Source organism: Columba livia, chromosome 7 (assembly GCF_036013475.1).
Source record: "Columba livia isolate bColLiv1 breed racing homer chromosome 7, bColLiv1.pat.W.v2, whole genome shotgun sequence".
Classification (NCBI taxonomy): Eukaryota; Metazoa; Chordata; class Aves; order Columbiformes; family Columbidae; genus Columba; species Columba livia.
This window is the reverse complement of record NC_088608.1, coordinates 5,532,572-5,555,680: the sequence shown is the minus strand read 5'-3', so window position 1 is coordinate 5,555,680 and position 23,109 is coordinate 5,532,572. Positions and strand designations below refer to the sequence as shown.

Genomic DNA, 23,109 nt, shown 5'->3' with positions numbered 1-23,109 from the left:
TTCCTACCATTACTTTTGAATTACTACAGAAACATTCGTTGATCACTCCACTTATTATTTTGTTAGAAAAAAAATAATTTTAGATCAGAAGGTTCATACAGCTTATTAATGAGCTACAGAATGCAAAAATCTAGAAATATAATAAGGATTAAATTATGCTGGTTACTACAATTTACATTTGCTGGGAGATGTAACTTTTAGCATGCAATTCATATACACAGCACAGAAAGTCCCCAAATAAGCTTGATCACACTGGAAGTGCTAACCCTAAATCAAAACTATGAAGCAAATAAATCAAAACTGTGGAACAAACAATTACATATCAGTTCTTTTATGTTTCTCATCCTAAAACACTTGGTTATTCTCCGACTACATTTTCATGACGCATCTGAAGTGTCAGTGACTTGTCTTAAAGAAGAAAGAATAGAAAAAGTGAATGACACTCCTTAAAGGGAGGTGAATATACATAAAAACCGCTTTCCTACTTATGAAGAAGAATTTATGAGAAGATATATTCAGCACACTTCCAAGTAACTCAAAAGAGTGACCGAGTGTAACTTTAAAAACTGTATTGAAGGCAACTTGAAAATTTCAAAAAACGTTTCTGATCATGGCAGAGACAACCTTTAGATAAGAAATGTGGTTTTCTGAAATATAAGGAGGTTACAAGTATTCCTTCTTCAAATGCAATATTTAGTTGTCTTATTAATTTATTGTGAATTTTAAACATTAAAAACATATTGAGATGCCACCATGGTTTTAATTTTTGCTCCAGAAATCACCTACTGAAATCAAAGATAATCACTTATTTCAAACATCATGACAGAGACGTGCAAACACCTACTGAAGTAGTTTAAAACTGTTTAGAATACGTCTGAATGCAGGTTTATTAGAAACTATGGTTTACGCCGTTTCTGGGTATGTCTGTCTGTACTGGGTATGTCTGTCTGTACTATGAACTGAGACTCATTTGCTACAGTCTTGGGTCTCGCACCCCTCAGCCCCCACGTCACTTTATACCAGGGAAACCTTCTGGAATGAAACAACTAATTCCTACCAAAACATAAGCCAAGTAATTCTTCTGGCAAAAATTTGCTTCTCCTTCTGAAAAACAAAATCTCTTTTGGGAGTATAAACAAGACCACACCAGGTTTTGTTCCTTTCGCCTACAGACACTCTACAATCTCTACACGTCAAACACACCTTAAATTTCTCACGCTGTGCTTCAGGACATGTAGAAAATATTCCTGACATCATAATATCAAAATATCCATCTTAGGACTGACATACAGCCAGCACACAACTTTAGGTAGCATAAGCCAGAAAAACTAAACAAACAATATTGGTCACCTCCTGCAAATTTTCACTAACGGTTAAATTAAATGAAAGTTTAGTGTGATAAATGAGGAATACAATTCTAACTTCATCTATTAATTTCCACTAAAATGATATTCTAAATCCCAATCTACCACTACCTAGAATTCTCTAAACTAAAAATAACGAATAACGCTCTTAGATATAATTTGGACAATGCTCTCAGAGAGATGGCTTAACTCTTAAGTTTCCCTGCGTGGAGTCAGGATTTGGTCACAATGATCCTTGGGGGTCCCTCCCAACTTGGGATATTCTGGATTAATGACAGAAAAAAAATGACAGAAGATGTATTGACATTTTATGAGCAATTCTGCACTTTATTTCTAATTAACAAATCATCAGAGCACTTATTGCACTATTTTTACCTTTCACAGCTGTGAATGGCAAAAATTGCCTCATCTTTATTATGTAATCTCATGAATTTCTATGAACTTGAGCTTTGTTCCTTGTCTGAATCTGTCAAGAAATTTGAAAGCAAACTGTTTATACAACATAGCCTAAAACTCTTCTGTAGTAGACGACAGATAATGATGTTGTTCCTGCCACAGCTAAATGTGAGGAACTAGAACACAACTAGAATGATAACTGTGCTCTTCAAATACTAATACAAGATGCACAGGTTTACTTGTAATTTCTATGCTCGCAAGAAGAACTCAATTTTTCTGCAGGAATCAGAAAATACAGCTTCATGTACCTAAACTGGACCAACACATCACACTGCAAACTCCAAATTGAGGTCTGTAAATAGTGACAGAAGAAGGTTTAATTCAACATTACTATTTATAAATAGTAATTTATAAATTTTCAGAAAACCGAATAATTGAAAATTATGCCATATATGGAGGCAAGCAAACTTCTAGCATATGGATCAAAAAATGCATCTTCCTCTTGTTTTAATAAAATACCTAAAATGTGCAGTTTTGAAAAACCTTGCCATACATATATGTTCTGACTGAAGCAGAACTAAACCAAAGCATTCAACAAAGCATATTATTTGAAATAGAACAGCAGCAACAACTTCAAAAGAAAAGAAAGAAGCAAAGGTTAAAAAAAAAAACAAACAAATAAACAAAAAGACCCCCAAAAAATTAAACCACAAGAAATCTCGATCATAATGGGAATTTCAATGATAAACACTGTGACTGAAAAAACCAGATAAATCTGAAAATAACTCAGCAACAGAATCAGGTTGTGAAAGCTGCCTAAAATCATATATCTGATATCCGTTTACCAAAACGTTTTATCAGAAATAAAACTTCAGGAACTGCTATATGTACATATGCTTTTAAAGAAGAAGAGAGGGCTCCTTAATAGATGATCACATCTTTGGGCAAATTAAGTCTGAAACTATCAGAAAAGTTCAGTTGACCAGCCTGTGGATGGTAAGGCCTTCATAAATACCACACACAGGGAAAGATCACAGTAATTTTTTTAAAAAATAAAACAGAAAAAAAAAAAAAATCATTCAGAGGACTTCAATTGCCTTATATGACAAGAAAAAAACCACTAAGTAAATATAAAACTGCCTGTTGCAAACACACGCCATGTGAATTTGCTTTGCTCCACCAAAAGTATAAATTTTGAAGGATTTATACCAAGCACTCTCTTTTTGCCAATAAACTGATCATGCTCCTTACCTATGGAACTGGAAACTCTACTAATGCAGAAGAAAATAAATGAAAATTTTTAGAAACCTGTAAGTAAGGTGGTTTGAAAGTCAATGGCGTAACACCTAGAGAGTAGGTGCTAAAGCAATACAAGATTTACGTAAATTCTTACAACAGAAAATACAACTAAGTTTGTTCTTATTAGCGTGTACTAAGGAGTCACCGTCCCTGCAGGCTTTTAAAAGGCGTTTAGATGAGGTTCTTAGGAACAAGGTTTAGTGCTAGAGTTAGGCTATGGTTGGACTCAATGATCCTGAGGGTCTCTTCCAACTGAAATGATTCTATGGTTCTCTTGTACGTAGTATGAGTTGGATGAAATATCATCAGTACGCCACTCAGGCAAATCTTCAGCGTAATAAGTTATTAGTGCTAATACAATATGTTTTGATTTTATATTGGTTAGTGAAGAATCCCCAAATTCCTATAAATCCTTTTCCCAATGATAAAACCGGTGGGAAGTGAGGAGAGAAACAGACCTAGAAACGGTGCTGTAGTCACTTTCAGGTGGTTCCTTAAAACTAAAACCTCCTCGCAACTCCATATTTCCACAGAAGATTCCCAAGCAACTGCATTCTAGTATTATATCACTACCAGCAGTTTGTACTGATATTAATCCATACTTATTTCAGACTTCCTTAAAGAACAGTGCCTTTTTTAAAAAAAAGTTAATCTATCATTAGATATTCAGTTACTATAAATGTATTAGAAAAATGTACTCCTCCTATCTGCTGCTACAGTTGGGGGATTCAGTTCCAAAATCTACTGACAGAACGAAAATCAGCAATTTGTTTACTCTCAGCTTCATATTTTCACAGCATCATGTAATATTCTGAATTAGTAAAGCATAAAGAAACTGGAAATGAAAAGAAACACATTTGTTTCACTGACATATTGAATTAAAACACTGATGGCATTAGATGCCTACAGCACTGATTAAATTTATTCTAGCCATGAAGCAACAGTTTGTGATTTTCACATGAATAGCATACTTAAATGAAAGGAACATTAATACAATATGATATTAATATACAAATACTCACATTATTCACCTGCCACTGACATTCTGAATTAAATCAGTAATGGGGTGTATAACTGATTAAATATCTACACAAGAGAATGCAACAGCTTATGATTTACAAAGGCAATGGTAGAGTGATCACATCATTACGTTGCCAAACGCTATCTATCACTTTTACTGAGCTTAACGAAGATGGATTGCATCCCACAGCTGAGACGCAGCCTATAAATATTGTCACGCTGATCTTCATCTGACTTTCCCAGGGAACAGACAAGCAACAAATCAATAACTGAAGAATCCAGATTAAAGCTTCCTCATTATTGCAAACAGAAAATAAAAATACTAAAGGACACAAAGCTTTAATTATCCAATAGTTGTTGCCACTGACTTTTGGTTATGTATATACTACTTCTCAGTTTCCCAGATTTTTATCTCCTATCTTCAACTTTTAAAACTCTCCAGAAAGTTTACAGTCAAAACTTTTCCAGTTGTACCACTTCAATTACATTTTTCCTTTAATCTCATATTTTTACCAACTCCTTTTCTTTAGTGAAGTTGTAAAACAAAAACAACTGTCAACATCAAATTTTGAATACTGAAAAGCCATCATCATGATAAAATTGAGAAAAAACAGCACTTTAATATCAGAACTTTGGAGAAGGCTTGAATGTTCAGTACTTAACATGAAACATCGCTCAAACTTTATTTATTCTCTGAATTGGTTTTCACAATTTACCTTTCAAGATCTAGCCTGACAATTGTGATACCAGACTGGTCACAGGAGATGTTGCTGCTTTCTGGTCTCAGTTTGTTTGTTAAGATTACGGTACTAGATAACAGGTGGTCATCATTTGATCTGAGGTGAAAAGAACTCCTCACAAGCAATGGATATAACCATTCCATAGTTGTTCCCTGCCAGATTGCTGAGAAAAAACACATCAACAGAGATGTAAACCTGCAATATTCTGTCCTCCGTTATCCTACATATAACTTACTCCTTGATTATGCTTAGGGACTGTCTCAGGGTCAGCAGGAAATGTGTAGCAAAGGAATAATGATGCATCACATGCTTAAGGAAATATATGGAACTCAATTTAGAAATGCAATAGTATTTTGTATAACTGTAAACTATAACCCTTCCAGTATATTAATAGTTCAATATGCCATTACTAGTTAAAAAGTTATATCGTAACTTCAAAATAATTGAAGTATCCATGTAAAAGAGGCTTTAAAAACAGAAAAACTTTTAGAATGGAAAGCTAAGATATAGATATGAAGTATTTTACTTAGTTTTTTAAAAAATCCATTATTGTTATGGGAGATTTTTTTTCCTAATTACAAGAGCCCACATTATCTTTTTATACCACTCAGCCTCACCACCTTCAAATCAATAAAAATTAACATTTCCATGAGAATGACTACCCTAAGACTAATAAGTGTCCTAATAAATACACATAATCACAGATTGTTGTTGCTACTGTTGAAGTAAAACCAAACAGCGCAGGATATTAGAAACATTAATGACAGAATAGCCTAATAACTTAATATTATTTGCTGGATCCCATTACTCTTTAGAATAAAACAAAGGAGAAATGTCAAGAGCTATTCCTCTGTAGAGCTTTTTACTGACAATTCACCAAATACACTTTTGCATTTTACGCAACTAAGCCACAGCTGTTATGTAAAAGTTTCTATCAGCAAATATTTCCATCAATAAAAATCGAAAGGCAATATGGAAAGTTGGAGCAATCACAAAAAATATTAATTCTTCACAAATAACCTCAAGTTTAATAGGCAGAAGCACCTTTCCGAATACCCAGGTAGGGAACGGTTGGGACATGTGGAACTGGAAGATCCGTGTATGGCAGCGTCCATCACAAATACATTTCAGAGTTTCAGAGCAGGAACAGCCCAACAAAGCAGGAAATGTGCAGAAATACGTATTTCTAGAACAACAACTTCTTAAAAAAGAGTCAGTAAACTTTATCCACCTCCAGTAAGTTATTTACTGTACAGCTCATAGACCTTACCATTAATGACAGTATCAAGATACATCCAGAAACAATATGTAGTCAGAACCTAGACACTATGGTTTTCACTAACAAGGCTGCAATGTTAATAACAGATTTTAGTTTTTGCCATGTAAGTGTCCTAGACTTAACAGCCACCTCTCACTTTTACTCCTTTAAAAAGTGAAAATCACTGGACCTATATTCCAATATATACAATTAGGAATCCAATTCATTCATGTAATGAAAAGCAAAACTATTAAAGTATTAATTTTTAACAGACAAAAAACTTCTTTCCTGGAGAAGAAAGCTGCAAAACTAAAGAGACGTCATACAATGTACCAAATTTAACGCTCTGTAAGAGAAATGGGAACATAAATGCCTTTTTGACAGTTAAATTGGAACCATTTAGTTAGAAAGAATAGTAGCACACATTGGAACACCTTTAAAAGATTCAGATTGTAAAAAGCCTTACAATACATCACAGGATCTGACACTTTATGTTAGCACTGAAAAGACTTTTGCCTTTACAGACACTAGTGCCTCAAGTTCAAAACAGAAGCACCATTTTTTTCACATCACACTTCCTTTTGTGCTGTGAAAGATGTTACACCGGCAAAACGTCTCAGTGCCGTTGTTTACACAGCTCATTCAGCTCATCTTCATACTTTTTCCTCTTTTTCATTTGCTTTTTTTTTGCCTTTCCTTCGCCTTTTCTCCTCTCTCTTTAGCTTTTTTCATTGGTCTTCTGTCTAATGTTGTACCACTACATTCAACCTACTTGAATGCTGCACTGCTTTTCTACAGATGCATTCAGGCAGGCTTTGGTTAATGAAAATATTATCTCTACCTATGAATTCAAAATAAATAAATAAATAAAGGTCTTCTTTGTATAAACATAAGCTTGGAAACAACTTAAGGCAACCAAGAGCAGTCTCCAGAAATGCTATGAGGGAGCTTCTCAACTTAGTCATTAAGCAACATGTCACCCACTGTCTAAATCTTAATTCTTAATCTCTGTTTTTACTGGAAGTTGGCTCACACAGACGGTTTATCAGAGAGATGGTTTAAGGCGGTCTCTTCACTGTTCTCAGTTGCTAGATATTTCAGACTTCTTCAGAGCTGATGATATGCAATGTTGTGTTCACCAGGGAAGGAAGATAGCAAACAGACGCTCCTCTGGCACTCTGCTGCTAGGCAGGCAGAGTAGGACGGATGGCGAAGTAGAGAAGTTTAGCAGATGGTTTGCAAATCAGGGCTTAATCATGTATATGATAAAAGAAAAAAAACCCCCACATATGTTTATCTCATTCAATATAATGTATTTTTGGCTTAATGGGTCAATCCACAGTGGTAGTCATCTCATGTGTAATATGAGAGAAAAAGTTCATCATACTGATCCTCACGATTCTTATTTAATTAAGGCTCCCATTAGTTGTTTTCTCCCCAGTTCAAAGAATCTACTTTGTGAACAATATACTGTCTTTCCCTGACTTTCTCTGGGTCAAAATGAGACCTCTAATTTCACATAGAAGAAATCTCTATTCAGATCATCACATCACTAAAAATAAAGTCAACTTTCTGTTTATTGGTTGACAGAAGAAACAACAGTCAATGGAGATGTGGTATGAGAGAGGATAAGCACATGCTACCAAAAACTTTATATATCAAATAGATGCTTGCTTCTGTTGAAACATTTTCATTTTTAGTCCTTTCAATCTACCTGCACGGAAGATAATGGAAGATAAATGGAAGATAAGTCTATTTAGATCTATAAAGATTCAAAGTACTTCATATATGTTTATCAGAGTGCTTTTGAAATGGCTTCCAGTTTGAATGCTACAGAAACTGGTTCAGACGTTTGAAATCATAGAGTAGTTCTGTCTAGAAGTGATTAACGACAAAGAAAATAAGAGTAAAACTCTTCACTGGGCTCCCTTTGAGAGGAGAATAGACCTTATTGCTCCAAGTGAAACTGATAACATACAGCAATTTTGAACAAGTCAGATTTCCAAATACCCTCTAACATAACTCTGTGCCTTTAACTGCTACTGATTTCTGTTCTTCCCTTCTGCAAACTGCTCCATTACCTCAGTTCAACTTAGATTTTCAGTAACAAATCGTCCCAGAGAGACAGGCAACAGCTCCAAGGTCTGCTTCTCAAATGGCTGAACAGAAACCTTTTTTAAGTTTTATTCAGAGATGGCCACCCCAATAGATGGATTTAAACTCAGTGTCACTTTCAGGTAAATTTGTTAGCTTTTCTACCTCCTTTTGTATTTAATACCTTCTTTCAATTTTCTACAAAGCTTACAGTCCATTGGTGGCTAAAATTAAATGAAAAACAACTTTCAAAGTTGGATCTTGTCTGACTACCAGCTGAGTTAGGATTTGATTTGCTGAGGCACTGATTTTCACAATCAAAAGCTTCAGAAAGTGTACATGAAATGAAAAAATACTCCTTTTTTGCAGAATGAATCCTGCACGATTCCTCAAACTGGAAGAACTATGGAAGTATACATTGGCATAGATCTTCCAAATGCAATTTGTGGTGTTGTGTGGATTTAAACTGTACATGATGCCACTGGAATAAAAGCATGAGTGATGCTGAATCGTTAGATAATTCATCACCCAAAAGAGTAATTGTAGGAAATCACAGTCAAATTTTTTAAAACTGGAAATCAAGACACATTCAACCTATAAAGTTAGTTATAAAAATAAGAAATAAAAAGTCCCTACTGACTGACCAAAGGAAATAATGCCAATTTTGTCAGCAGAGCTCAGAGATAGGAAAGAATCCGCTCCAAAAACCTATGCTGCACAAAAAAATCAACGTGTTAGGGTATGGCATACTATGCACGTGCTATACCATTGTTTCTTCCTGCTGAAGACAGAACCCTATGAGGTGCTGGGTTCTTGGTGAGTTTTGAATCTGATTTTAGTGAACTGGAACAAGTTAGATAAAGTTGTTTATATGCTGTAAATCTACTTTCCCCAAGCCGAAAATGCGTTAGCTAATGGGTTGTTTATGAGTTGCAAATCTGTTCAGCGAGGTGAAAATTTGTCAGATAATGGGTTGTTTATGAATTCTAAATCAATATTCAGTGAGTCGGAACTATGTTAGATAATAGCTTGCGTAAGGGTTGTAAATCTGTTTTCAGTGAACTGGAAACATGTTAGATAATGGGTTGTTTCTGGGTAGTAAATCTGTTCTAGTGAGCTAAAACATATTAGATAATGGGTTGCTCGTGAGTAGTAAATCTGTTTTTAGTGAGCTGGAAACCTGTTTAATAAAGGGCTCTTTATATATCTTAACTCCAGTTTTAGTGTGCAGAAAAGTTCACGAATGTGTTAAATTTGAGTGGCGTATCTGATTTCAGTGAGGTAGAAAACCATCACCTAATGGATTCTTTATGAGCAGATCTACATTCAATGAACTAAAAATCTGGGACAACAGTATCTTGTATATAATGCACTTTATTTTCTCTATTTAAGTCAAATACTGAGTAAAGGTTTGCATGATTTGTAGAATTCAACTTAACGAGGTAGAAAGGGGTTGTTAGCACCGCACTAGATATTTCCAATGTGGTTCTGAATCTCTTACTAATAAAGTAAAATTTGCTAGAGATGTGTACGAATAAGTTTGGAGTAAAAAGACAGCAAAATGAATATCAAACATGTTATTTTTTAATCCTGCACTGAAATATCATTACTAACATCTCTCAGCTGCATTTGATTTAGTAAGTTCTAAGTATTCACATTCAGATAACAGGGAAATTGGTAAATTTTAGATTTTTATGTCTTCCCATGAAGGGAACCACTGGCATCAACTGGTCTTAACCACTGCTTTTTTCTACATAGGTATCACTGTTGGTCAAATGCTTCCACTATATAAAGCAGCCTCACGAACTGTTTTCTGTTCACAGCGAGAAAAAAGCACGCACAGACTGTGGAAAGGAAGGCTACGTGGTACAAAAATACCAATGAATGACTCAACAGAATGAGTTGAAAACACATGAAGGAGAGCAACAAACTAACATATACTGAGATGTGATATCTCTGCTAATTTTCAATGAAAAAATAACTGAAACATTTCTAGAAAACAAACACCACAGTTCACAAATACATCCCAAGCATATACAGTAAATATTTTGCAAGGATACAAAATTTCATCCGACATTCAATTATTCAGAGTGCTGATTCTGCTAATGAAAAATGAAATCAGGCATATTAAGATTACAAGTAGAAACACTTCCTAACAATTTCTTAAAACTATAATTCTCAGCTATGCTTTATGAAACATCTTTAGCTCTTGTACAACAACCTATTATAAAGTAATGTGGAATATGTTATTGTTCTTTAAAAAAAACCAATTTGTATCAGCATCGGTGCTGCACTAGTATCTTTTTCTCCTCTTTGTCGGTTTTAAATGTATAACTTGCAGTTGCTTTTCATGTAATGCTTTTAATCTCTTCCTATAATACCAGAGTTAAAACAGTCCTTCTATGTCACCACTGCACATTTCTGTGATCTGTTCATGTCTCTCGTACAGTTAACCCCACCTCTGAATCTATAGGTTTTAATGCTTTCCTGAGAGTAATAAGAACAGCCGGACAATATTTCTTAGTTTCTCTTTACCATATCTTAATATAGATATCATTAATTCCTTTAAAACATGCAGATGTAAAAACTCAAAGTAAAAAGAAGGCTTTGTATTATATTTGAAAGATACTTTTCCGTTCATTAGGGTCAACAGTTTTCATGAACACGAGTTCAGTGCAGAGGTACATGGTGACAGAATATCCAATAGCAGTTGCAGAATAATATTTCATCAAATTAGAGCTGTTTAATTTCTTTGTTTTCTAAAAATAGCTTCATTAATATCCATCAGCAAAGGGCAATATGTTCCACATCAAATGTACTTTCATTTTTCCTAATTGCTTTCTTGTTATTAAACCGCCTGACCCAAACAAACAGCTAAATGTAGCAGCACCACAGGCAACATAACATAAGACATCACAAAATTCAGATGGGAATTATCCACAAAATAAGTAGCAAAAACTACGCAACGTTTGAGACATTTTAGAAAACGCTTAGCAGAATGAACTAAGGCCCACAAAAAAACAGGCAGTACTCAAAAATTACAAGGAAGAGAAGAAACACAGTAAATATATGTATCTGATAACTGACTACAGATGAATGAGGTTTACTGCATATTTTAGAACAATTAAATCGGAGAAAAAGGCACAAAGGCCCTTGCAAAACGGTGGGATGGCAAAAACCAGAACTAAAGGAACTCCCTAACGAAACTCAACTAAAATGGGTTTCCCCAAGCCAGAGAGCCCCAATCCCATTAAGTACGAGGCATGACACTAATGGTATGGAATATGTACATTGATCAGGATGGCTGTCAGTCAGGGTTTGTCCCACACATGTTCCCCCCTCCTCACTGTTTCGCACCTGCAGACAGAAAGCCCAAAGGACCTCCATTCCCCAGACAAAGGCTGAGATATCAGTAAGTTCTTACATTCTCTCCATTCCAACTCAAAACCACTTTAAAAAGTTACTTGAAGAAAAACATTAATTCTGTCCTGGCTTTTATCTTCTTGTTCTCAAACTAAATCCAAACAATGACTGTGCTAGCTACGAAAAAGAGAAATTAATAAGTGCATGAAGAAAATTAACTTGCTTTTGGTCAAACCAGCACAGGCATTTAGCATTAAGGATATATTTCTTACACAGCCACATTTGGAGAAACCACAATAACTTTTTATGTACACCTTGTATTAAAGTCACATTAGACTTTGTTAATAAATATTTCAGCGCCAGTTGCTCGGAAGATTTTACTGAGATCTTGGCTGAAAATTATGTTTTCTGTCTTGTTGTGAAGACTTTGATGATGATACTGGTGTCAATTCCTTGATAGCAGTGTCAGGCTTCAAGTATTCAGAGGCTAAAAAAGTGCCAGGTTTCATACAACTCCTACTAGTGTGGTGAGCAAAGGCATAGTAAACATGCAAAGCTACTGAGTAAGCCTCTACTGAAAAAGGAGAAAATTTGCAGGTTGGAATTTGCCTCTGATTCTCACTGACACAAGTCACTTTTTTGGGGCTCACTACAAGAAGGGTGAGTCAACTGGACACAGTGGTCCTAGTATTTTATACTGGGGAAGAGGTATCTTACAGTACTTCACCCCCACTACCTAGAAAAATAAACAACCAACCAATAGGTTCCTGTGGTAAGGGGAATTCTTTCATTTCCAAGTATTGCACAATGAGGTTTTGTTTCAACAGTAAAGCTCCTTAAAATCTCAGTAATACAAATTAAGCTCTGTCATTACCACTTCTGTTTTCCAGTAAAATGCTTCATGTGTTGTAAGACTGCTATAGAATGAATAATAGAATAAGTTGTAATTCTAAAGATTTAAATGTATCTTATAGGGAAAAACTACAATAATTGTGTTATATCCTTTAGTATGGTAGAACATCGCTGAGTATTTTTACTCTGTAAAGCCAAGTGATTATCAACTTTTCATTTAATCAAGTTTATTGAAATAAAATACGTAGTTTTAGGAAATAGTTTTTTACTTACTTTCAATTAGCACTTTTCTGCCAGACCAATTGTCTTTAATAACTTGTATATTTCCAAAGTGTGCATCACTGAAGAATATGCGATTTGTACCTCTTCCTTTCAGGCTATAGTCAAACGCAAGAGCTATCACATTTTTGAAGTACTCTGGATTTTCATATGGCCTTACTGGTGAATTTAGGTTGGTTTCATCTGAAAGATGTATACTTTTTAATATTGTTCTTCCTGAATACAACAGGTAACCTTCATGTCTCAGGCACGTAATTCCATCTTCTGCAAGATAGCCATGCGCACAAGCACATGTTCTTCGTGCATTCCCCCGATAAAGGCAAAGTTGATGGCATCCACCATTGTTCTTGGCACAAACATTAGTACCTGTAAAAAATAAAAATATATATGTATATATATTAAAAATCTACCCTTTATAATACTACAATTAGCGACCTGAAATACTGAAATCAAATGTACTGTATTTTAAGAATTGTTCTCTTACAATAGTTTCTACAATATTCACAAGTCAAAATAGTCACAGGTCAAAATATTAAAGAAAGTAACTTTAATCACAACCTCAAGACAACTTTAGATCATAGAATTAATAAGAAAATATATTTTATGTTCTTTTCAATTCACAAGAATATATATTTTATTAATAGACAATGATAAAATGGGTTATTCCTCCACAATCAGCTGAAGACTTGCAGACTCTTTCAAGTGCTTTGAAAGATGTCTCTTCTATTTTTTTTAAAACACCTGTTACTGGCAAAAAGTCAAACGGAGATACCATCAGAACACAGCACTGTAGTACTATTTTTAGCCAATTGCTGCCAAAATGAAACCATATATATTGACAGGTGCTAAACTGTGTCAATCCAGTTTCCTGTTTTAAATAAAGACATTTCCTAACATTTTGTTCTAATCTCCTTTTGACTTCAAAAACTTACTTTCTGACAGATGCATACCATTAAGAAATCATTGTCAAATTAGTAGCTTCAATGACTTGAACTACATGTGTTGCAAGCAATATTTAAAATTACAGTAATTGTCAATAATTAGGAGCTCTTTTCCTTTGTCTTTTTTTGGACTATGTATGAATTACTGTTATAGTTAGTTTAGATAATTCAGTTTCTGTTTCTGACAGTACTTTCCATATAACAACTCAGCTTCTTCAATATAGTCATTTTCCCATTTCTGAAGGTTTTCTACATGGTGAAGAGAAGAAAACATTTTAAATAGACTGTTTTCAGATAGACAACTATAATAATTGTCAGGGAATATGTAATGTCTCAAAGTGCTGTTGATTGTTTTCTCTAACTGCTACCTTTTAACTGAAGATACTTTAAAAAAAATAATGGAGGAAGAGAGTTAATTTTCTCCTAAAATTAGAAGCATTGAATTTTGTGTTCCTAGGCAAAATTACATGAGACGTACTCCTCTATAGTTATCTAAAAACATTTGGAGATTTAGCTGTACACATTTTTACATTTGGTTTGTTTTAAATATTCTTTTAAAGTTTTACTAGGCTAGAAAAGTTAATATCTGTTTGGAAGGATGAGAAGTTGAGAAGAGAAAGGAAACTAAAAGAAAAAGATCCTGAGGCTTCTAAAACCTCTCTTTGAAAACTTCAATGCTCCCACAGTTCACTGGCTACAAAGTCTTTTAAAAAATGGCCAATTCTGAAATCAGCGTAGAACAGAACTGCAGGACTGGCTCATTGGAAAGGGACAATTTGTTGTTGGTGGTGGGGGTCTGGTGTTATTTTCTGGGTCATTTGGTGTTTTTGTTTTAATAATAGAAGGTCAGGAAGCTAGCTAATTATTTTTATTTCTTTATTTATTTTTTAATAGCGTTAACTATTTCTAGTTCAATGAACTTAAAAGTTATATGTAATAGTGTGATACAGAACAACATTTGAAAAACATTTTTCACCTGTTTTTTCCCTTTTGTCCTCCTGGCTCACTGACAGCCCCTCCCAAAGACATTAACCATTTGTACCCTAGTAAAATTTGAAAAATGTATTAAAAAAAAAAATCATTCAGTTATGTTTTTCAAACTAACAACAAAAGATTTTTAGCCTCAGTAACCACTTTTCCTATTCCTAATGCGATCAAGTCTTTAAAGCTATCAATAAAAATTATTACATGTAAAGAAGCATTTTTAAAATCCAGTTGTTTTGTTTTCCTAAGACTGTAAGATAAAGTGGCCCTTCCAAGCAAGCAGACATTAACTATTTCTAGCCTAGATTAAAAAAAATGATTCTTTTTTCTGTGGTTTTTATTTTTATCCACAAAATATGATGCCCGCTTTATTCTGAAATTACATGCAGAAATTCTTGGTAAAATTAATATGTTCAAGTTTGCAAAGTAATGGTTTCCAAAATTATTTAAAATTCCCTTGGGAAAAAGAAAAAGACAGTTTTTCTTATTGATTGTAAAATATGTTTTCCTTCAAAATGCAGATGTATTTTACACGTCATATTTAATGCAGTTATTTAGGAAAGATGTACATAAAAGTAAAAGGGTCTTTGGATATATAATGCTGTGATTTACCCACGTCTTGAGAGCTACAAACACAACAGATACATTTGTATTAAAAAGTTTATATTGTATTATAGTAACATTTTTCTCTCTCTCTCTCTCTCTTTGAATATATTTATAGAAAATTTATTCTGGATTGCCTGCTAGTAGTTTGTTCTGAGGAAATCATCATCATTTTTTGTAGACTTACAAGCACCATTGCTCACTGAAACAAGTTTTTCAAGGTCTCTTCCAAACCATAATTTTAGGGGGGTAAAGACAACTAAAAGCAAGATTATTCTTAGTCATTTAGTGGAGGATAAAATTTAACCATTGATACCATTGATAACTTTTGTCTTCTGAATTCAGTAAAAAAATTGAATTTAAAGGAAATCCAATTATGCGCGAGGTCTTTTCCCACACAATAAAACCAGGACTCAAAACCAAGTAATTTCAGGAAATAAATATTTGAGACACAGGCTGGGAATTTTCTAGTTGTGAAAAAAAATTCTGGTTTGCTTTCCAATAGAAATCTGAAACTGCCTGAGATTACTGCTCTTTAATGCACAGTTCAAGGTCCTTCTCATTCCTAAGACTATTTCAAGAGCAAAAACTGGAGATAAAATCAGCGATTACTTAATTTTGGTATGCTTAATATACATAAAAAGCAGTAGGTGATATTAAAACAATTAATAGCATCCTTAAGAACAGCCAACCTTTCTCTCGTGCTCTATTAAAGATTTTCACTTCCTTCAGGTTTATTCCCAGGCCAGTCCTCATGGTCACAGCATCCGTGGCCTCATTCTTGTGGCCTCTTCTAATAGAGCCATTTGCATGTGCTCTGCCAAAAAAGTTGAAGATGTCTCATCAACAATCCTCAACTAATCCACACCAAACCAATGACTGAAGGGCAGTGGAGAGTTCACCCAACAGAGGGTGAAGAAACCTGTTCTCATCTATGACACTGATACGCTTGAGCTTTCAGCATCAGAAACGCCCTTTCTTTGGAAATTGCGTATGTTTCTGTGATCTGTTCGGTGACCTTGCTAAGGAATGGCTAATCCTACAAAGGTGAAGCACCTGGCACTGAAATAACACTTTGAGACTCAAATACTTATGAAAAATAAATTACCTGTCAGACCAGTAGATGTAAGCTCCAAACACCGCGACTGAAAACATATCCACATTGCTCCCTGACAGCACAATCTCCCGATTCCCTCCACTCTCAAGGTCAATTCTTTCTATCTTGTCGGTACGAGCATCACACCAATATAATTTATTTTCCTAAAGATTAATTTTAAAGGAAATATCAACAGTCTTGTCCAAGTATTTAATTAAGTCGTATTAAGATCACATCAAAGTGGAAGACCAGTGGCTTTAATGAAACATAATAAATACTCTAGATTTTAATATATACTGGAAGACAGAGGAACTAACCTCATAGTCGATGGAAATCCCATTAGGCCATGCAATCCCCAGGCTCACAAGAACAACTTTCTCAGACCCATCTAAATGTGCCTTGCCTATGCAAGGAGTCTGTCCCCACTCTGTCCAAAACAAATACCTAAAATGGTGTAAAAATTACCAATTAAAATTTAGCATCACAATAAGTGTTGAAAATATGTAATACTGTACTTTAGCTGAAGACAAAATGCATCATTACCTTTAAATATTTAAAAACCATAAGGCTCATGTCTCTAAATAACCTTAAGATGTTAAACATATCATAATACTTTTTTCACAGAACACTTGAGAGATTTTTTTCAAATGATATATATGAAGTAATTCTTAAAACTGTAATTGATCCATATGCAACTTTGTGCCTAAAACAATTGAGCTTTGTGTTTGGGAAAATAAAAGCAAATTACAAAAAAAAAAAAAAGCTACTGGTACAGAAGCTTTCACATCTAATTACTAATAAATGTTGTGATAATGCGAGAGATGTATTTCTAATTAGAAATGCCTTAAATATGAAGCAATGAGGAGCACTGTGGGAAATGTAGAGCAAAGGGATTTTATTGCAGAAGAAAATATTTTTCATATTCTCCCTAATGCTCACAGGAAGAATCTGCATCTTTCTTACCTATTTTTATATAATGTACACTCACTGGCACAATAACATCACTGTTTCAGAGTAAAATTCTAGGTTAAACTTCTGCCTTGACCTCCTATTTTTCAGTCTGTTGCTTTAGGTATAGCAAAATGAGGTCAGTTAGTCTATAGAAAACTACTCCTTTATTGAACAGTAACCTACGGAATAGTTTTAAGTAAATGTCTATGTGACTAGAAATATATATATGTATTTGTGTTAAAATATATTATAAATACACACGTAAAAAAATACATATTCTGAGCAAGAAACCTAAGATAACCTAACTGAGGTCCAGTATGTCACTAATTGCCTGAAAATACGCATTTTCATAGCAAATATTCATAAGAACACAGTAAAACATTGTTTGGTAATATTTTGTACACAAAATGAACAGAATATATAAAACCATTCTGCATCATTTTTTTCTGTGTGGAATGTATGTACCAATCTGTTTCTAAAGATTACAGAATTGTTCTGTACATTACTAAACAATTCTACCCATGAGTCTGAGTCTGGTGATGTGATTACACTAACCTGTTGTTATAAAGCTATATTTGGATGACTGCAGATACAAGAAATAAAGTTGAATAAAACCAGGAAAGAGTCCTATAATGAGCTCATCAAATTTAGCTTCTGAAACAATGTCCACCCTACTTCAGCTCTAATTGTAGGGCTTTCTGGCTATAATAAAAATGAATTTGTTCTCATACTTCTTTACATAACAAACAGTAATATGAACAGCAACTGTAGCACTTATACTGCATTAGGAAAATGAACTTCTACATTAGCTAAATTAAATATATGTTTTAGAACTTTTAAAATAGATGGCACTAAGCAGCTGGATACCAACAAACACTACTTAAGCTTTACTAGAATTTTAACTAGATTACTTACAGCTCCTCTAAGCAGAACCGAACTTTCCAGCATGTAGTCAGAGGTGCTGTCTTAACCCAGAACATCAACTAAACGTTGACTACAGAAAGGTGGGCATTCAGTCTACCTGAATTAAACATTCCCTGCTCTTTCCCTAGATTAGTCACTCTGAGGAAAAACAAAAACCCACCAAAAAAACTCAAACAAAAAACCAAACACTAACCCAAACCATAACTAATATATTAAATGAATCTAGAATCCTGCAAAGAAAATTCTGACTAGCTGCCAATACTTAATAGTCTCTTTTAGCATTAATGATTATGAATATGTTGGTATATAAACGTAAATAAACTATTATCTAGTACAGAAAACACTGATCTTCCCATGTCTTCCACAAAGTTCTTGGAAGCACCATCTAAAATACTTGTTTCCTGGACTTCTGTAGGTAGCAATACACTACCAATGCATTTGGAGTATATACTGCAATGTTAGAATTACTATGACTCAACTTATTATGGAACTATCCCATATATAACTTACACAGCTGACAAGAAGATACAAGTGGCAGAAATCTGATGCTGGTCTAGAATCAACTTTCTAAAAAACTTCTTTGAAAAAAATAAAATCAGAGTTTAAGTTCCCCCTTCTCCTTTCAACACAAATGAAATTCCCCAAATTAATTTGAAGGATGTATCTTCAAAGTTTAGGAATTATTTTAGTATGAGCTTAACTTAAAATTCTGAGCTTGATCAGAAAACACTGTTTAACTGGGAAAACAATATACCTGACGAAGGACAAAGACATTCCTTTGTAGGGTTACACATTCTTAAATTTTTCCCTAGTAATAATAAATAATGTTACCACCCAGCTGAATGCTGGCTGCTTTAAATCTTGGAATAACTGGCAGATTCAAAGAGGTCTAATAACTGCTATTTTCTTCTCCGTTCTTATAGCTGTCAACTGAAGCTTCAAGAGAAATGAAGAACGTGAAGCCAGGGCAAGGGGAGGGAAGAATACTTTTGAAAGCTTTGCCTCGTAAAGGGAAAGAAAGATGAAAAATAACATAGAGGCTAAAAAGGCCTTAATTTTCCACCAGAAATGTATACTTGCACTTCACCAGCAAAACATTGCTAACCTTCTTGTGAAGAAACTTCAACTGGAAACATCTCAAGATATCATTTTGTGGCATGGTATTAAGAAAAAACCAAGTAAGATGAAGCTTACCTGCCTCCAAGGCAGATACACGGTTCTACCAGACATGTCAAACAATTACTAATCTGTCGTCTTCTCATCCTACTGGGTGTTCTTAAGTATTCTAAACACATCCCAAACTTAACTATAAAACTCAACAAGACCAAAACATCTGAGGAATGATCCACAATGTAAGTAAATTCTAACATTTAAGATTTCACTCTTTATTATTACAAGAGCAATAATTCAAACTCCTCCATACTACATTTCACACACTCTTATTAATACCTGCTTTTTGGTGACATTGGACTATTCTATTTTAAAACCTAAGAAGATTGTTCAGTAGCATCCCCAGATACTGATTAACTTAAAAACAGGAACTGTTTATTTCCAAAGATTCCTGTTAATATTGTTGGCTTACGTGCACACATTATTTTTGTAAAATAAAACCATAAAGTGTTGAGTCAGAAAGCATCGTGTGAGAATATTGTCATTAAATTTTTTTAAAAAAATCATGGGTTTTATTTATATAATTAATTGCAGCATCTACGGATACTCCAGAGAAACTGAATCTGCTGCACTTAGTACCCACAGACTTAATGGGGGCTTTTCCTTTGATGTAAGGTGTGAAAACTTATCCATATATGTGTACAGCAAACACATTATACACCGTTGTAAGAGTCGGTCCAGAGATGGAGCAGTATCTGCCTGAACATCGCCATCAGGAACTGAAAGAACTGAGGCCCTGACAGAAAGAACGCATGGATAATGACTTGGAGAGAGGCCAGAGGAGAAGCATTGTGTTGCACTGGTTTCTCCAATATGGGGGGGGGCTGCTGCTGACAATAGCTGCTGTATGGACTTCACCTGCTGCTTCAGCCAAACCAGCCCCCGCCTCCTGAAAGTGATTGTTATGAGGGTCTCTTCAACCCAGGGACAATAGCTGCCGTCCAGAAGATGTGTTCGCACCTGCAGCCTCAGTCACACCTGTCTCCCACCTGCTCCCCCAAACAATGGCCAACGAAAAGGAGCATGCCCAGAAGCTTGCCAAGGGTCTTGAGGTCACCCAATGGACCAGAGAAAGACCCCTCAATGCTGACCACATAAGCGCTGGCAAAAGAAAGCATGAATCTTTCAAGCCTGCGCACTACAAGCCTGGGTTGCGAAATCAAGGCAGAGACTGGCCTCAAACAACGGAAGCAAGGGGGGTGAAGAAGCATAGGAGATGACTCCCAAATGGACACTGTTGAGATCTTCCCACCAGAGGATCCCGAACCACAAAGGATGACTGGCAGGACTCTATGGGACTGGAGACCAGAGGGCTGCTTCTGAAGCTCTACTGGTGGTAAATGCAGACTCACTTCCCATCTTTACTTTTACTCTCCCCATTTCTTTTCCCTTTTTCTTACTCTCTCTCTCTATCACATACTGCTTTATGGGCAAATTAATAAAGTAACACTGGTTGATTGAATCATAACCCCTTGGCCTTTTGGTTGCCTTAACCAAAGGCAACGAGTCCATCACCGAGTGGACTGTGACAACTGTTGAGGAAAATTACCCTGTGAATTAGAAGAATCTTATCAGACTTCTGCATACTTACCTCTAAAATTCTGCACCTCCCCAACAGAAGAGCACAGCTACTCTGGTACTTTAAGGATTAAAAATACAATAATTAATTCAGCCAGATCCTGACTATGATCTGGAGAAGATCTTACTCTGAAAAACAGCATTAATCCTAAACTGTTATCAGACACTGCCAAGCAACCAGTGGTGCTAGATGAACACATTTGCAGCAAACACTATTACATTATGCAGAAAATAAAACCCCTTATTGCTTTCACCTTCATTCTTAAATACATTCAGTTGCAATGCTCTAGCCTGCAAAATACACACATCACTACTTCCGAATTCTCATAAAGGAAATCATGGCAAAGATTCAAACAGCATTTTGCACCACTGATATCAACGCGGCCTCAGCGGGAAGTCAGAATTCTTCTTTACTACAGCTGCAAACTCCTCTGGAGTACAAGAATTTGCTGGAAACAGTGAGATGCTGATTTGATTGAATCTGGGGAAAATGAGCCACAGTGTCCTCTCTGGCTTTAGGGCAGGTAGTTGCTCAAGTACTTCTCTTAAGTTTTTGATACAGACTGTTTAGCACTTCTGTTTTAGCAGAGTAAGCATAGCAGTTAAATCCAGAGTCTTGTTTAGGTGCCTTTTCCTCAGAAAGTACACTTTGTATTCCCATGACCAAATAAAAAAAAAAACCCAAACATGAATTCTTTGCAGAATTTAGTGCTTCTGTTTTAGTCGTAGCCTGCTAACAATAGTTTTGGACCCGGAAAGGGACAGAACATTCTCTATTTCCATTAATGCTGCAGTGCGGTCCCTGCTCTCATCAAAAGAACATAGTGTCATTTTTGACGACCCTTACTCTCTCATCCACACGCTTCATCTCGCGTTACTTTCAGCTACCCTGGGCAATCTCCTTGGTTGTTGCAGTGGGATGTTACAGGATATTCAAATTTATAGCTACCAAGGATTACACTGTTCTATGATTTCATCATGACATCAAGGTCTTCATTAGCTAATGAGACTTCCTTGGATTTGCTGGAAACTTAAGAACAGATTTAAGCAGGTTTCCAAGCAAAGTCTAAACTTCAGCTGAAACAGTTGTCTTAGAAAATAAAAACTGGTTTGCAAAGAAAGTAAAGTATGAACACAACTGTAATGATGTATACAGAGACGAGTGAAAAAACTCAGTGTATGATAACACTTCCTTTCACCTGTGCTTAATTACAGTACAACAGCTTCCAATACAATTCTTTTGGGTTTTATTAAATGGTTCTCTAGCAGAACACAGGCCTCGAGCTTCAGTGCTAACATGCAAACTTTCAAAGAAACGCAAGTAGCCATGGTCATGTTACCCTTTTTCTGGGTGTACCGCAACAGATCTTGGCTGGTCCAAACCCTGGGATATAATTACATATCGGAATGAGCCGTTGAGCCTGGCAACTTCAATTAAGTTGAAGCCATGATCCGTCCAATATATGTTACCTAGGAAAAACACCTTGAGGTTACTGGAAAAAGAAAAGACTGCTTGAAAAGAGTTCAGATCTTAAGTTAGGACCAGAAACTAACTGCTGTATTTTAACTTATATGTATCTTGTATTTGTAATTTCTAGTCCTATTCAGCCTTCCATTTTAAAGTATAAACTTGTATTAGTGGTTGTCACCGCTGAGACTATCCATCTAAGATATATCCAAGATATTTAAACAATTTTTCTGTCTGTAGCAAAACTGAAAAAAAGCAGTGGTGGTATCTTCCAAGAAGACCTAGACATTTGGAATATTAGAATTAAGAGCTGAAAGCGAACCAAGTTATTTAGTCTTGAGCTGAAGATGCAAGAGGATAGTGTCAGAAAATGTGACAATTCCTGAGGCAGGTGGAGACCTACCTGCTATCCAGTCCACTGCAATGCCTTCAACTCTTCCCAAACCATTTGTAACAATGTCTTCCTTCCACGTTTGGTCTCGCTTAGATCTGCTAATTTTGTTGAAACCCATATCTGTCCAATAGATTGTATCATTTCCTATAAAATACATGGCAAGGACTCTTGGATTATTTTAGTTCCTGCAGTCCAACTATCTATATCAGTAGAGCAAAAAACTGCCAACTATAATTTAATTAATATGTCTCAGAGTAAAAAGAAGAATGGTATAAAAACTGTCATCTTTAATTCCTCATTCCTTTTCCCTTAAAAACAATATTTAAAAAAATAAA

At 35.1% G+C, this 23,109-nt stretch overlaps 1 protein-coding gene across 9 annotated transcripts in view; it reads right to left on the bottom strand.

The window, feature by feature from the left end:
• LRP1B (LDL receptor related protein 1B) overlaps nt 1-23,109 on the bottom strand; it is a 687,728-nt gene that overhangs the window by 154,032 nt on the left and 510,587 nt on the right. For all 9 annotated transcript variants that reach the window (XM_065070319.1, XM_065070313.1, XM_065070311.1 and 6 more), the window contains 6 exons: nt 22,784-22,918; nt 22,253-22,382; nt 16,607-16,733; nt 16,302-16,453; nt 15,886-16,010; nt 12,660-13,031 (listed from right to left, as the gene is read on the bottom strand). In XM_065070319.1, coding sequence (XP_064926391.1) covers nt 12,660-13,031; nt 15,886-16,010; nt 16,302-16,453; nt 16,607-16,733; nt 22,253-22,382; nt 22,784-22,918 — 1,041 coding nt within the window. The remainder of the gene's footprint in view (nt 1-12,659; nt 13,032-15,885; nt 16,011-16,301; nt 16,454-16,606; nt 16,734-22,252; nt 22,383-22,783; nt 22,919-23,109) is intronic.